General features: G+C 45.1%; 1 protein-coding gene across 4 annotated transcripts in view; it reads right to left on the reverse strand.

Moving 5' to 3' along the window:
* TRIM67 (tripartite motif containing 67) overlaps nucleotides 1–15,237 on the reverse strand; it is a 168,690-nt gene that overhangs the window by 108,533 nt on the left and 44,920 nt on the right. For all 4 annotated transcript variants that reach the window (XM_075339643.1, XM_075339641.1, XM_075339642.1 and 1 more), the window contains exon 2: nucleotides 7,127–7,222. In XM_075339643.1, coding sequence (XP_075195758.1) covers nucleotides 7,127–7,222 — 96 coding nt within the window. The remainder of the gene's footprint in view (nucleotides 1–7,126; nucleotides 7,223–15,237) is intronic.

The raw sequence follows: 15,237 nt of genomic DNA on the forward strand, positions 1-15,237 counted from the left end.
CACTCTCGAGGCATGGTTCGATGCAAATAAAAGACATTCTTTATTTCACAACTCTTTCCAAAAACCGGCAGTTACAGATGACTTCACGTTCTTTTCTTAGCTGGGGAAAGCCTGCCCTGACGTCTCCTCCAGTGGGGATGTGCCCGGCTACTCTACTTCACCTGGCTCCCACTTATGGCTACCCACAGCCCGGACCTACACCGGGACTGCTTCGCACTATGAGGTTCCGCCCGCTCCTTTTCTCTCCGGCTTCCCTGTTCTTCCAGCTCCCTTCTTTCTTTCTTTCTTTCTGCCCACTCAGCTCCACACTCTGCCCCTGGCTGTCTCCTCTCTCCCGTCCCGGACACAACTGACTTTTACACACTTCCTTTCCCCCTAAGCTGCCGGCTCCTCCTCCCTCCTCTACAGTTTCTATGGGGACAGCATTAACCACTTCAGAGAAAACCTGTGCTTCCTTGTAAGGGGTCTGCCCACCCCTTACATACCTCCCCTCTTTAAGCCTAAGCCTCCTGGCAAGGCACAAATCTAAAATCACATTTTAAAACTAAACAAAGTCATTTTAATGAAACTGCGAACATGTTCACCTGAGGGCACCCGCAAGGGCACACCAGTCCAGCGCCCGGAGTTCCTCCTGGAAGCTCCCGGTCTTAGTCGTGCCCGGAGGCCGTCGGCAGGCACTCCCGGTCTTAGTGGAGTTTCTGCCCGGAGGCTTTTGCAGCACTCCCGGTCTTAGACGTTAGCTGGCAGGAACACAACTCGGCAAAAATCTTCTTAACGACGCGGAGGGAGCCCCTGGCTCAGTCCAGCATCAGGCTCTCTTCCGGGCTCAGCAACTTGAACGGTTACAAACAACACACCTTCTTCCGGCTCAAAATAACGCCGGTGTTGAACAAAAACAGGCCCGCCATCTTCCGGTCTTGAAAAGTCACTCCGGATGATATGCACGTTGCCATTCGGCTCGTTGGGCCTGCACGTACTCCGACAGGGACTGTCCGGGCAACCGGCGCAGCCTCCGGAAGGGCTCGTAGTTGGCGGGTTGCTCCAACGTCTCGGGTGGGAGAGTTCAGCTAGCACCGGTCTTTGCTGCGACCGCCGCCGGTATTGGCATTCCTCCCACTCGATTTCCTGTTGCCACTGTGCGGCCTCTTGTGTAGTGGGCCGCTCCGGTCCTCCTGGCACAGCCGGTAGGTTAAGGGTGGGTCCTTCCGCAGCCGCAGTCTGCTTCAGGCGTCCTCTGCCCAGGCTAGTCGCTACTAGTGCGGCTACCGCAGCTTGCTGTCTTCCTGGAGTCTCCATCTTGCTCGGAGTCAGCGTTTCTGGTAATGGCGTCGGGGTCAGTGGAGATGCTGGAGGAAGTGGAGGCGAGCTTACTTTTCCCGCTCTTGGGTATACTCCACCCCCAGTCTCACACATCAGGTCGACCCCTACGCGGCGGTTCTTCTTTTTCTCTGGAACACCGCCCACTTCACATATCTTCCTTCGTGCCCTGGGACCGGCACCTCCCCTCTTTGGGCGGAGTACTCCGAACTTCTTTTTCGGCACCGGCCAGCCCCAGGCTCTTCTTTTGGCGCCAATTCTGCGCGCGCTTTCTGTGTCTTCACAGACAACGGCCATCTTGCCGCCATCTTGTGCCCGGTCCAACGCCTTAGGCATTTCTTCCTCTTCCCACCATGGGATCGGGACTCTTTTCCAATAATCTGGATCCAGTGTCCTCGGCATCACTTGATCTCCTTCTTCTTGGAGCGGGACCCCTTGCATATGATCCGGATCCTGCCGACTACGCCACATGTAACGGGGTGCCAGGGGCGCCTCTGGGCTTGTAGTCGTGGCCCCTTCTGTCAGGCTTACCCCTGGCTCCGCCGTCACTATCGGGACGGGAGATGTCTTGGTGGGGCAGAGTGTGGTGGTGCAGATGTCGTCCGATGTATAAACACTCTCCAGGCATGGTTCGATGCAAATAAAAGACATTCTTTATTTCACAACTCTTTCCAAAAACCGGCAGTTACAGATGACTTCACGTTCTTTTCTTAGCTGGGGAAAGCCTGCCCTGACGTCTCCTCCAGTGGGGATGTGCCCGGCTACTCTACTTCACCTGGCTCCCACTTATGGCTACCCACAGCCCGGACCTACACCGGGACTGCTTCGCACTATGAGGTTCCGCCCGCTCCTTTTCTCTCCGGCTTCCCTGTTCTTCCAGCTCCCTTCTTTCTTTCTTTCTTTCTGCCCACTCAGCTCCACACTCTGCCCCTGGCTGTCTCCTCTCTCCCGTCCCGGACACAACTGACTTTTACACACTTCCTTTCCCCCTAAGCTGCCGGCTCCTCCTCCCTCCTCTACAGTTTCTATGGGGACAGCATTAACCACTTCAGAGAAAACCTGTGCTTCCTTGTAAAGGGTCTGCCCACCCCTTACAATATCTTACCCAGAAACTCCTAAATGAAATTATCCCCTAAGTACCAGATATCTGTGGTACCACAATTAGTACATTACCACATATTTTCTGGTCATGCGCTAATTTAGCTGCAGTCTGGGAAATAGTCAAGTCCCTGACATAGAATGTTATTTACTGAGGTTCCCTAGGTCCCATTCGTCTATCTTCTTAACATTTCTCCTAAAGGGATGGGTAAAATTTCCTCTAAACTGCTTTTGCACTTATTAACAGACGCCATATGCTGGATAGCCTGTGGCAGGAAGCAGTTTTCGCCTTCCCATGGAGAATTTCTTAGATGAATTTGTGATATTTGTTACACTAAATATCTAACTGCTGTACTGAATGCAAGGGTTGACTCTTTTGAGACAATTTGGGCTCCTTAGGATTTCTTCTGGGCCCAACAAAGTCAATAGATCCTACTTCCCTTTTCCTTCACGGTGTCTTTCACTTTTATGTTTTTCATATCAGTGTTGTCTGTTTGCTCTATCAGTGGGTCGTCTATATAGTATGGTCAGTTGCTTATAGTTTAAACTTAACAGAAACCTCAACGGCACTACTCTCATGATCTTGTGGGATCCGTCATATTTTAATCCAGGGACTCATGAGGTTTTCTACTTGTTTGACTTGCTCTACTGTAATGCCATTCTATTGAATATTTTCAAATTGCTTTGTCTCTTATCTATGTAAAAAGTTTAATAAAAAAAATATAGTTTAAAAAAAAATGAATGGGTGAAAAATTAATATAAAAACGTGACAAAAATGGGATTCTCATACTCAGCATTTATGCTGCCATCATTCCGAGTTTTAGTGAAGAGAAAATAAGTTTTAAAAATGCAACATATGAACATACCCTTAGTGAGCATTTTACCACCACCAAAATGTAACGATAGACATAAAATTTGGTTATAGGAAGTATGGTGGATTTTCCTTAAGAATCCCTTAAGTGCTTTAGAAATAAATGATAAGAACAAGATGAGTGTATCTCTGTAATACTTATATAGCACTTGCTAAATTTTCTCTTCAAGAGCTGTAATCATGACAACTTACAATAGAGAGTACCAAAGGAATATGCTGACGTAAATCAATCCTTGGGCCAAAGAACTATTCAGAGTGCAAAATGGACGATGCCTTTTGAATGCTGCCTACGTGACCACCCCCACTGACCGCTGCACATGTTGTGAGGAAAGATTATGACCCTGACTCATGAATGTGTTTACTCTAGATTTATGGAATAAAACATCTTCAAATGTTGCAATAATGTCATTCTATGGCATCATCTGCTTGACAAATGACTCAAAAATTGCTGTGTGTCTAATGCCAGAAATGTGGAGTAACATTTCTGGCGAGAAGCATGGAGCCGCATGCCAGTGTGATGAGATGTGCCAAATTCATTAAGTGGCATGTGCCTCTAAATAAATTAGCCACAATTTATTTCTGTACTCCCGTCATTAAAGGGGTTTTCCCACTAACAAAGTTAATTTTAAAGTTGATTTTAATCAATAGATCTTAGAATAATAATAATTTCCACAATTGGATGTGTTTAAGAAAAATTATCCTGTGCTGAGATAATCTTATATATGTGCCCCTGCTATGTACTGTGTAATGGCCGTGTCTGACCGTACAGGGACATGGTCTGATCATACTACATCTCTTGGGCAGGGGAGGATGCAAATGAGAGTATACAGATAGCAGACCATGGGATCATATCTGATTCTTTTTGAGAGGTAAAACATTTCTCCACCTGTTTTTAAAAAAGGTTTTTTTATCAAAGAAAAAATAATTTCCCATCTCGTGCTATAATGTCTTTGTACTCTTTTACTTTCTCCCCTTCCCAGGAGATGTGGTATGAGTAGCCCATGTCCCAGACACGGCCATTACACAGTACATAACAGGGCCACATTTATGAGATTATCTCAGCACAGGAACATTTTTTTTAAACACATCAAATTGTGGAAATTATTATTATTCCGAGATCTATTAATTAAAATGTACTTTGTTTGTGGGAAACCCCTTTAAACTTGGCCAGTCTTAATGAATCGGGGCCTATGTCTGATTCCACTTCCAGGGTAAGTATCAGCTATTCCTTCTATAGAAGATTATAGTTAATGGATGTCGTTATTCTCACAAATGGTCCTGAGATCTGATAAGTCCCATTGCACACATGCCAGTTGCTGTTCTCCAATGAAGGGCTATGGATAGTGATGCCAGTTTTTTTGTGTTTCATATAAGTTTTTTGGGAGGGGGGGCAAAATTAATGATGATCCATGTCATTTTGAAGAATTTGGTGGGGAAACATTTTACGGAATATCTCAAGGCAAAAACAAAATTGTGGCTTATCAAAATGTTTGATTCGAGTCTCATGTCTAGAAATATTGTGTCAGGTGCTTTAGTGTATGTCAGCCTCTCCCTCCAAGTGAAGAAGCCTTGTCTGTTACTCTCTGGAGAGATTGAGCCGGGACTTCAGGACTCATAGGTGGAGACCAGGCTCAGCTTTCAGCCGATTATAAGCATAGTAACAGCCATTCTTTCCTTCTTGTTCCATATCTGCATAAGATTAAGAGACTATTCTAAAAATACACCTTTTACCACCCAATATTTTTTTGGAAAAAGTCATTGATTATTATATGATTAATGTATGATGATGTGTCCATTTGCGGCAAAATATTCCCTAATATAGTTTTTCTTTAGCATACCAACATAATTGACATAGCACTATACACCATCTGACATCAACACTATATTAAAATATTATATACAGTAAATATAAAAAGTTTACCCACATCTGTGAAAATACCAGGTTTTTGTCATATAAAAAAACCAAACCAAGAAGAATCAGTTCAGAAATTTTACCAACTTTAATGTCACCCATAAACTGTACAACGCAACGGAATAATGAAATAAACTAATTTTGGGTGGGAAAAAATCAAAATAAAGTAAATAATGTAGTTGCATAAATATGCACATCCTAAAACTAATACTTGGTTAAAGTACACTTTGAATGTATGATATTTTCAGTCCTTTTGGGTAGGAGAATATCAGCATGGCACATCTAGAATTTGCAATCGCTGCCCACTGTTTTTTTGAGTAGTATTCCAAATCTGTCAGATTCTGAGGACATCTCGGGGTACAGCCATCTACAGGACAACCCACTGATTTTCAATTGGATTCAGGTCTAGGCTTTGGCTGAGCCTTTACAAATCATTGATCTTCTGGTAATGCCATTGTTCTGTTGATTTGGAGCTATGCTTAGGGTGGTTGTCATGCTGAAAGATGACATTACTCTTCATCTTCAGGTTTTTAGCAGTGGCCTGAAGGGTTTTTTTGCAAAATTGACTGATATTTGTAACTTTATTATTCCCTCCACTGTGACTTAAGTTCCAGTTCAAGCTGCAAAAGCAGCCCCAAAGCATAGTGATCAATCATGCATCACTGTGGATGTTGGCTTTGCACCAAACATACCTCTAGGAATTATGGCCAAAAAGTTCAACCGTGGTCTCAATGCTTTTGTGAGACTCGATTTAGATATTGGTAAAACATAGCCATGCTTGAATGTTTTTTTTTCGTAAGAAAAGGCTTCCATCTTGCTACCTTACCCTACAGGCCATACATAAAAAGAATATGCAGTAAACAACCAGTACTTGCCGGAAATTCCTGCAGCTCATTTAATGTTGCTGTATGCCTTTTGGCAGCCTGCTGAATAAAAAAACTTGTTCTTGTTTTTTCGTCTATTTTTGAGGGTTGTCCAGTTTTATGAAATGTCAGTGTTGTGCCAAATTTAAGCCATTTCTTGACAATTGTCTTCACATTGGTCAATGGTATATGTAATGCCTTGGAAAACATGTGGTACCCTTCTTCTTACTGATAACTTTCAACTTTAAGATCCTTTTGCTGTGTTGTGAGCTGTTCATAGACCATGGCTTTGGCTGTGAAATGGAACTCAAAATATGTCAGGAAAATCCTACTGGATCAGCTATATTTTACAATCAGACTTTAATGACTTTAAATGATGGCAGCTATGTACTAACTACTATTTAACATGAGATTAAATTTCTGAACACAACCACATCCCTGATTATAATAGAGTGTTCACATGAAATTATTTCAGGGTTTTTTTTATGGTTTTGTACAGATTATGGGTGACATTAAAGGTGGGAAACGTAAAAAGATTCTTTTTGACATGATTTTTTTCCATGACAAATAGTTGGGATTAAAGTGTGTAGACTTTTTATATCCATTGTATTGTTGTAACTAATATAGGTAGAATACAACGGCAAGTCTGGGTTCATATGTTTTGGCACTAGTGTGACTACCACATGTAAGGTACCAAGTCATATGTTACTAAATATATTTGCTGAATTTGACTATGCTTTCTGATTCTTAAAGACGTTCCATTTCCTGTTTTTTTTTTTTTACACAATTTTATGTGTTTCGTATCAGCAGAGATAAATATTATACAGTTTTTAATACTATTGTGTTATCATAATTTTTAGAAAAAGGAATCACTGTTATGGCAAGTGTTTGTTTTTCTGTTCAAAAAAATATAGCAAATTCCACAAAAATCGAGCACATGAATCTTGTCTTAGATAGGAAATCAACAGGAACCAATCAACAGAGGGAGATCAGTCTCCTTTCTCATTGCATGGTGTGCTATGTCATTGTCTGGATGCACATGTGTAAAGAAATATAAGATAATACCTGGATTTGTTGCAGTATGTTCTTTAGCTGAACTAAGAATTCTTTGGCTTCTTTTGCTTTATCAGAAACTCCGCTCAAAGCCTGAGAAAGCTGTGCCTGTATAAAAAGATAAAAGATACCAGATGTGAACATCATTTCCACCTATTAGTATTCAATGAACGTTTAAGACTTCATTGCTATGTCTTGCATTTAATTCTCTATTCTCAGGTCTAAGCATATAAAAGGTAACTTCCCCAATGGAAAGACATACGTTTGCTCACCCTAAAGTGGAATCAAACACTGCCGTATTGTCTTTAGAATTTAAAAATAGAAAACCTCCTAAGGCCTAAAACACACGTCCTTGATAACCACGCACGTGTAATACGGACCGTTTTTCATGTCCGTAATACGTTTTTTGGTCCGTAAATAACGCACGTGTGGTGGCTGTGTGTCCGGCGTATGGTAACCACGTGTGCGTGTGGAATGACCGTGTGTGCGTGTGAAACTTAACTGACGTGTGTGTGTGTTGTCTGTGTGAAATGTCCGTGTTGGATGTTAAATGTCGTTGATACATGTCGGCTGACAGCAGACAGAGTCGCGCGCTGAGAATGAACTCGGGTGATCTTCACCCGACTTCATCCTCATACCGCGGCTCTGTCTGTATCGCGTCCTGATTAGCGGTCACCCGTGAAGGACTCACCGGTGACCGCTAATCACCAGAGTGACTGAATGGAGTACCCCTCTCGCATACTCACCGTTCTCCGATCACCGGCACGGCGCTGCACGGCTGTTCTCTAAACTCCAGCGGCTTTTTCCTCTTTTGAAAAAGCCGGCCGCTCATTAATCAATCTCGTATTCCCTGCTTTCCCCGCCCACCGTCAAATATGATTGGTTGCAGTGAGACACGCCCACACGCTGATTGACAGCTGTGTCACTGCACCCAATCACAGCAGCCGGTGGGCATATCTATACTGTGCAGTAAAATAAATAAATAATTAAAAAAAACGGCGTGCGGTCCCCCCTTTTTTAATACCAGCCAGATAAAGCCTGCAGGCTGGTATTCTCAGCATGGGGAGCCCCACGTTATGGGGAGCCCCCCAGCCTAACAATATCAGCCAGCAGACGCCCAGAATAGCCGCATACATTAGATGCGACAGTTCTGGAACTGTACCCAGCTCTTCCCGATTTGCCCTGGTGCGTTGGCAAATCGGGGTAATAAGGAGTTAATGGCAGCCCATAGCTGCCACTAAATCCTAGATTAATCATGTCAGACGTCTCCCCGAGATACCTTCCATGATTAATCTGTAAGTTACGGTAAATAAACACACACACCTGAAAAATCCTTTATTAGAAATAAAAAACACTAACACATTTCCTGGTTCACCAATTTAATCAGCCTGACAAAGCCCTCCATGTCCGGCGTAATCCAGGATGGTCCAGCGTCGCTTCCAGCTCTGCTGCATGAAGGCGATCGGAGCAGCAGAAGACACCGCCGCTCCTGTCACCTCCACACAGCAAATGAAGAGAGCCGCGTGATCAGCTGAGCTGTCACTGAGGTTACTCGCGGCCACCGCTGGATCCAGTGACAGCGGGTAACCTCAGTGACAGCTCAGCTGATCACGCGGCTCTCTTCATTTGCTGCGTGGAGGTGACAGGAGCAGCGGTGTCTTCTGCTGCTCCGGTCACCTTCATGCAGCAGAGCATGAAGGTATAGAAAGGGACCTGTAGAGACAACGGAGAGCTGTAAAAGGTGTGAGAACTATGGAGTATGGAACCAGGACTCCAGGCACCATGGGTTACCTGTGGAAGCAGCAGACTCCAGAAACCACGGAGGGCCTGTGGAAGTTCGGAACCAAGGCTCATGGGACACTGCACAAGGCGGGGTGCAGACCCTAGGACAGTGGGACACTTTATGGTCAGATGTTAACTCTGCCGGGCGAGATGATCTCCAGGGTCAATCGCCAACCTAACAAAGCCTGAAGCACAAGCAGCAAAGAGGGGACTGGGGACTGAACCCCTTAAATAGTCCAGGCTGCCTGCATTAGGGCCCAGACTGAAGAAATGGGACATCCAAGTAGCTCCAGGCCACGGGAGTCCAATCACAACAAGTGTGCACGGAGGACAGTCATCCCATGTCCAGCTGGAACGGAGAACAAGGGGAGCGGGTACACCTGGAACCAGCACCTGGGGTTTCGTCACCAAAAGTAAACAAGGCAAGTTAAACGGCAACGCTGGTGTGGACTGTTTCCTTGACGGCATACACTTACATAAACTGTTTCCCACTACAACCCCCATCATTCACTGCTGGGGCCTGTCTCTGCTTGCGGATGGCTCCAGGCTGCATCATTCCATCAGCCCCAGCAGAAACCTGCAGCGGCGGCCACCCTCTAACCTGGCCGCACACCGCAAGTGGCATAGTCGACAAACACTTTAATTATTTTCTTTTATTTGTACCAAAAACCCCTTTTTCTTTCCTGAGGGATGGCACCCCAAGGGCCACAGTACCTGGCCGTGACCATGACTGACCCCAACAAACACCACAGAGCCCGGGACCGAGTACCCCACAGCCCTGGGGCTTCACACTTATTTCCCCTGCTGGTATATTAGATCCAGTTACTTTGAGGAAATTCAGCCTCCTGCCTGTATAGCAGAGCTTACTGGGTCTCCTAGGACCCTGTTCCCTCCCTATACTCCCTATACCCAGCGATCACATGATAACTGGGTCAAGAGGAGGACGTCCTAATTTGTATACACATGCACCACCTCAGCTTCTATACAGCAATAAACTAGGTAAGCATGGTAGTAAATCATGTTTAGCTTCTCTTTAGGCCTCTTTCACACGTCCATGCCTCCGGTACGTGTATGGACAGTTTTCTCACATACCGGAGACACGGGCACACGTTGACATATGTTTTCCTATATTTTCAGGCACACGTAAGTATTTTTGCACGGAATGTGTGTCCGTTCCGTACTTACGTGTGCCCGTGTGCTCCACACGCCGACATGTCCGTTTTTCTCCGGCATCACGGGTGTCACACAGAACGCAAACATATCACACGTAACACACACGGACCACACGGATGTGTTCTGTGTGACACGCACCGGAGAAAAGACATTTGTCTATTAAAAAACCCCAAAACTTTACTCACCTTCTCCTGCCCTCCTGTCTCTGCCACTGCTGTCACTTGCTGCCGACCGCCGCTCATTATGCTAATTGAATATTCACTTCACTGAGGCCGGAAGCAGCAGCAGCGGGGAGTCGGCAGTTCTGGAGACAGAAGCACCACGGACAGCGACGCCAGGGACAAGTGAGTAGAAAGTTCCCGTTCTTCGTGTGTTATTACGCATAACACACGGAAAACACATGTAGCCCATAAACACAACTCACCGAGGGCAATACGCATCTTTGCTCACTTCAGTTGTTGTGTGGAACTCACAGCGAGCAGTCATGTTCTGTGGTGCTCACTGTGAGCTTCAGATATTGTGTTTTTGCCATCGGTGCGTTTTTTTGGGAGCCAAAAACGTGCATCTTTGTGGTCACCACAGAGATGCAACGTGAGCGCATAGCCTGAGAAGTTGATGCTGCTATCTGGTGATTTTGGAAGATTTATAACAGCAGCTGGTCAGGAGCCGAGCGTAAGGTAGGTAAGCATATAATTGCAGTATAGGCTGGAGAGAGCCTTCTGATACGTTAAAAGTTAACGTCCCTACTGGAACGTAACTACTGTGCATTCTTGGTCTTGGTCTAGCAAGGCACTGGGGGCCGAGCCCCATGGAAACCAGCTGTATATTATGAAAGATAAAAGCTCTCTTTACTGGAGAATATCAGCATATTAAAAAACTAACAATTGCAAACATGCTTATTTTCAAGCTGCATAGCTAATTTGAGCAATTTAATAACTTGGCAATATCCTTTTAAAGATGTATTCGTATCAAAGCATGTGACAGCATATCTATTAGACCCGCAACACACATCCGTTTAATTTGTACGTGTGCAGTACGTATTTTCACGTACCGGAGACACGTACACACGGAGACCCATGTTGTTCTATGGTAGATGGCACACACACGTAAAATCGCACGGAACGTGTGTCCGTGAGGTAAGTACGTGTGTGCGCTTTTCTACACGGACAACATGTCCGTTTTTGGCCGGCAGCACGCAGGCACGGACCCGCTTTAGTCTATGGGTCTGTGCCTGCACGTACCGCACACGGAGTATGTCCGTGTTCAGCACGTTTCGTGCGTGTGCGTTTTTACACTAGCGATCTTATTTTTTTTTTTTTTTTTAATTAAATTCAGTATACTTACCTTTTTTTCTGCTGTTCTCAGTCATACTTACATTGGCGCTCGTTTTTTTTCTTCCCCCGACTCATACCGCTCCCCGATCACCAGCGCGGCGAGGAACAGCTGTGCAGAGAATGCGCGGCAACAATTACTTTGAATATGCCGGCCGCTCATTAATCAATCTCGTATTCCCTGCTTTCCCCACCCACAGACGCCTGTGATTGGTTGCAGTCAGACACGCCCCCCCACGCTGAGTGACAACTGTCTCACTGCACCCAATCACAGCATCTGGTGGGCGTGTCTATACTGTGCAGTAAAATAAATAAATAATTAAAAAAAACAGCGTGCAGTCCCCCCCATTTTAATACCAGCCAGATAAAGCCATACGGCTTAAGGCTGGTATTCTCAGGATGGGGAGCCCTAAGCCCTACGTTCTGGGGAGCCCCCCAGCCTAACAATATCAGTCAGCAGCCGCCCAGAATTGCCGTATACATTATATGTGGAGGTGACCGGAGCTGCAGAAGACACCGCCGCTCTTGTCACCTCCACGCAGCTAATGAAGGCAATAGCGCGATCAGCTGAGCTGTCACTGAGGTTGAGGTTGTCACAACGCTGAATACAGCTGATCGCGCTATTGCCTTCATTAGCTGCGTGGAGGTGACAGGAGCGGCGGTGTCTTCTGCAGCTCCGGTCACCTCCATGCAGCAGAGCTGGATGTGACGCTGGAGCTTCCTGGATTACGGACATGGAGGGCTTTTTCGGGCTTATTAAAGTGGTGAACCAGGGTATATGTTTGTGTTTTTTATTTCTAATAAAGGATTTTTTCGGGTGTGTGTGTGTTTATTTACTGTCACTTACAGATTAATCATGGAAGGTATCTCGGGGAGACGCCTGACATGATTAATCTAGGACTTATTGGCAGCTATGGGCTGCCAATAACTCCTGATTACCCCGATTTGCCAACGCACCAGGGCAAATCGGGAAGAGCCGGGTACAGTCACAGAACTGTCGCATATAATGTATGCGGCAATTCTGGGCGGCTGCTGACTGATATTGTTAGGCTGGGGGGCTCCCCAGAACGTAGGGCTCCCCATCCTGAGAATACCAGCCTTCAGCCATATGGCTTTATCTGGCTGGTATTAAAATGGGGGGGGACCGCACGCCGTTTTTTTAAATTATTTATTTATTTATTTTACTGCACAGTATAGACACGCCCACCGGCTGCTGTGATTGGGTGCAGTGAGACAGCTGTCACTCAGCGTGGGAGCGTGTCTGACTGCAACCAATCACAGGCGTCTGTGGGTGGGGAAAGCAGGGAATATGAGATTGATTAATGAGCGGCCGGCATATTCAAAGAAATTGTTGCCGCGTATTCTCTGCACAGCTGTTCCTCGCCGCGCTGGTGATCGGGGAGCGGTAAGTATGAGAGAGGGCTGCTCACTTCAGTCACTCAGGGGATTAGCGGTCACTGGTGAATCCTTCACAGGTGACCGCTAATCAGTACGCGGCACACAGACAGAGCCGCGGCATGACAATGAAGTCGGGTGAAGTTCACCCGAGTTCATTCTCATCGCGCAACTCTGTCTGCTGTCAGCCGACATGTATCAACGACATTGTGCAACACACAAACGGACATTCCACACGGACATTCCACGTACACATACACAGGCATTTTACACACAAACACGGACATTTTACACGCACACACGGCTCGCATACGCCATCACACGGATGCCATACGTACCGGAGAAACGCCCCAAAAAACGGAACACGGACACAAAAAACGTACCGTGTCACACGCACGTTTTTTTGCGGAAGTGTGTTTTAGGCCTTAGATATTATATTACTTTCTGATTCTGGGGGTCTGGTTATCAGGACCATGAAATACAATTCCATTCAGATAATTTCAGGAAAAACTATGAAGAGATTGGAGCAATACAGTCCATTCCCAGCGGTCAAACCTTTACCGACTGAAATGTGATGGAAGATCCTATTTTATGGTATGGTTGAGCTTTAAGTATTGGTGGGTCTTTTCAAGCTAGTCCGTTAAAATAAAAAATCATCTAAAAAATACTAAAAAAAAAACCTTGAAGAATTTCAATTTCTAATGTAAAACCATTTTACTGTTTATATGTTCAGTCTTTTGAGGCTTTTTTCCCATCTATGTGATCACATACCTTTGTTATACTGTATATATTCACAGATTGGTAAACTACAGAATAGAAGTATGATAACAATGAGGATTCAAGATGAAATAATCTCAAACTGTTTTAGCCATTTAAAATAAAACTTTTTTGGGACACAGATGTGAATTCCCATTTTCAGTACACAAAACTATTAAGGAGGTGGTTGAAAGTGGAGAATAGAAGGTTTGCTGGAAAGAAATGTCACTAATTACTAGATATGTTACAATAAACACTGTTATTTAGCTGAGACTGTGACCTTTAAGAAAAAAATTAATGATACAGCATATTCAGCAGTGTGTAGTCACAGGTGTACAATGCACTTCGTACCCTTGTTATTTAGTATTGGTGGCAAATCACTGCAGAAATGATGTCTCAAAGATAAATGATAGAAGCCATAACAAAAATAGTATTAATTATTAGGGATAATATACCACTTGGATTAAACAACATCTCCAGCATGATACTACTGAATTTCATAAGAATTATTAACTCCTTTCCATCATGGCGATTTTGTCTTTTCCTCCACTTCATCCAATAATCATACATTTTTCCATTTTTCCATTGACATAGCTATATGAGGGCTATTTTTTTTGAGTGAAAAATTGTATTTTTGAAAGAGGTCATTCATTTTGCAATGTCATATACTGAGAATAGGGAAAAATAACTCCCCAGTGCAGTGGAATGGCTAAAAAAATGCAATTCCAGAATTGTTTTTTTTTTGTATTTTATTTTTATGGTATTCATTGTGCAGTAAAAATGACCTGCCAATATAATTCTTCACATTAGTACAATTTTGGCAACACCAAACATGCATTTTTTTATCTATTTCAGTGGTAAAAAATTAGAAATTTGTAAAAACATAAGAAAATGGGTTTGTGTCACCAATTTCTGAAACCTATGACTTTCCGTTTTTTGGGTTTTTTTTTGGGCAGGTGGTTAACCTACTCATTGCCGGGCAGTTGCGGGTTGGGTCAGGCGATGTCACGGGTGGCCTTGCCTGGTTCCATTGCCCCAAGGTATACAGTAAATGGTGGGGGAGCGGGGTATTTGGGAGAGTTTGTCGTGACGCCACCTGTCGATTGCAGGCAGTAGTATCCACCACTGCAGGATTCCTCGCGGGGGCAGGTGTTAAGGCAGCCGGGATGGTGTCGCTCCCCACAGGCAGAGTGGGCCCCAGGTGGATGAAGAGGGTGGTAATGGCGGTTGGCGCCTAGCGCTGGACGGCGATGCTGGTAAGGTCAAGCCAACACAGTCTCTATGGGCTCAAGGTGTAGTTTACTCACAGCTTCGGTCGCCAGCCCAGTAGTACTGGTCACTATCGTGATGGGTTCAGGTCGATCCCGGATGCGTGGGAGGTCAAAACCGGTGTGATAGTCTGTGGACCTTTCCTCACTGCACTTTTTAGTGCAGGTCCCTGTGGCTTGAAGCACTTAGGGTCCCTTCCGTACTAGGTAGCATACTGTTTCTTATGCCAGTAGCGTGGATCCCCTTGAGTCTGACTGTGATCGAGGCCCCAGAATCCTAGGTGCCACTTGGCTCTGAAAACTTGGGTGGTTGGAGAAGCATGGAACTCCTCCGTCCGGCAGAATCTGGTGATGCAGTGTGGAATTGCACCTCCCTAGGGTTCTGCATCCTGAACAGCACTGGTCCCGGGGAAACTGA

Source organism: Anomaloglossus baeobatrachus, chromosome 3 (genome assembly GCF_048569485.1).
Source record: "Anomaloglossus baeobatrachus isolate aAnoBae1 chromosome 3, aAnoBae1.hap1, whole genome shotgun sequence".
NCBI lineage: Eukaryota > Metazoa > Chordata > Amphibia > Anura > Aromobatidae > Anomaloglossus > Anomaloglossus baeobatrachus.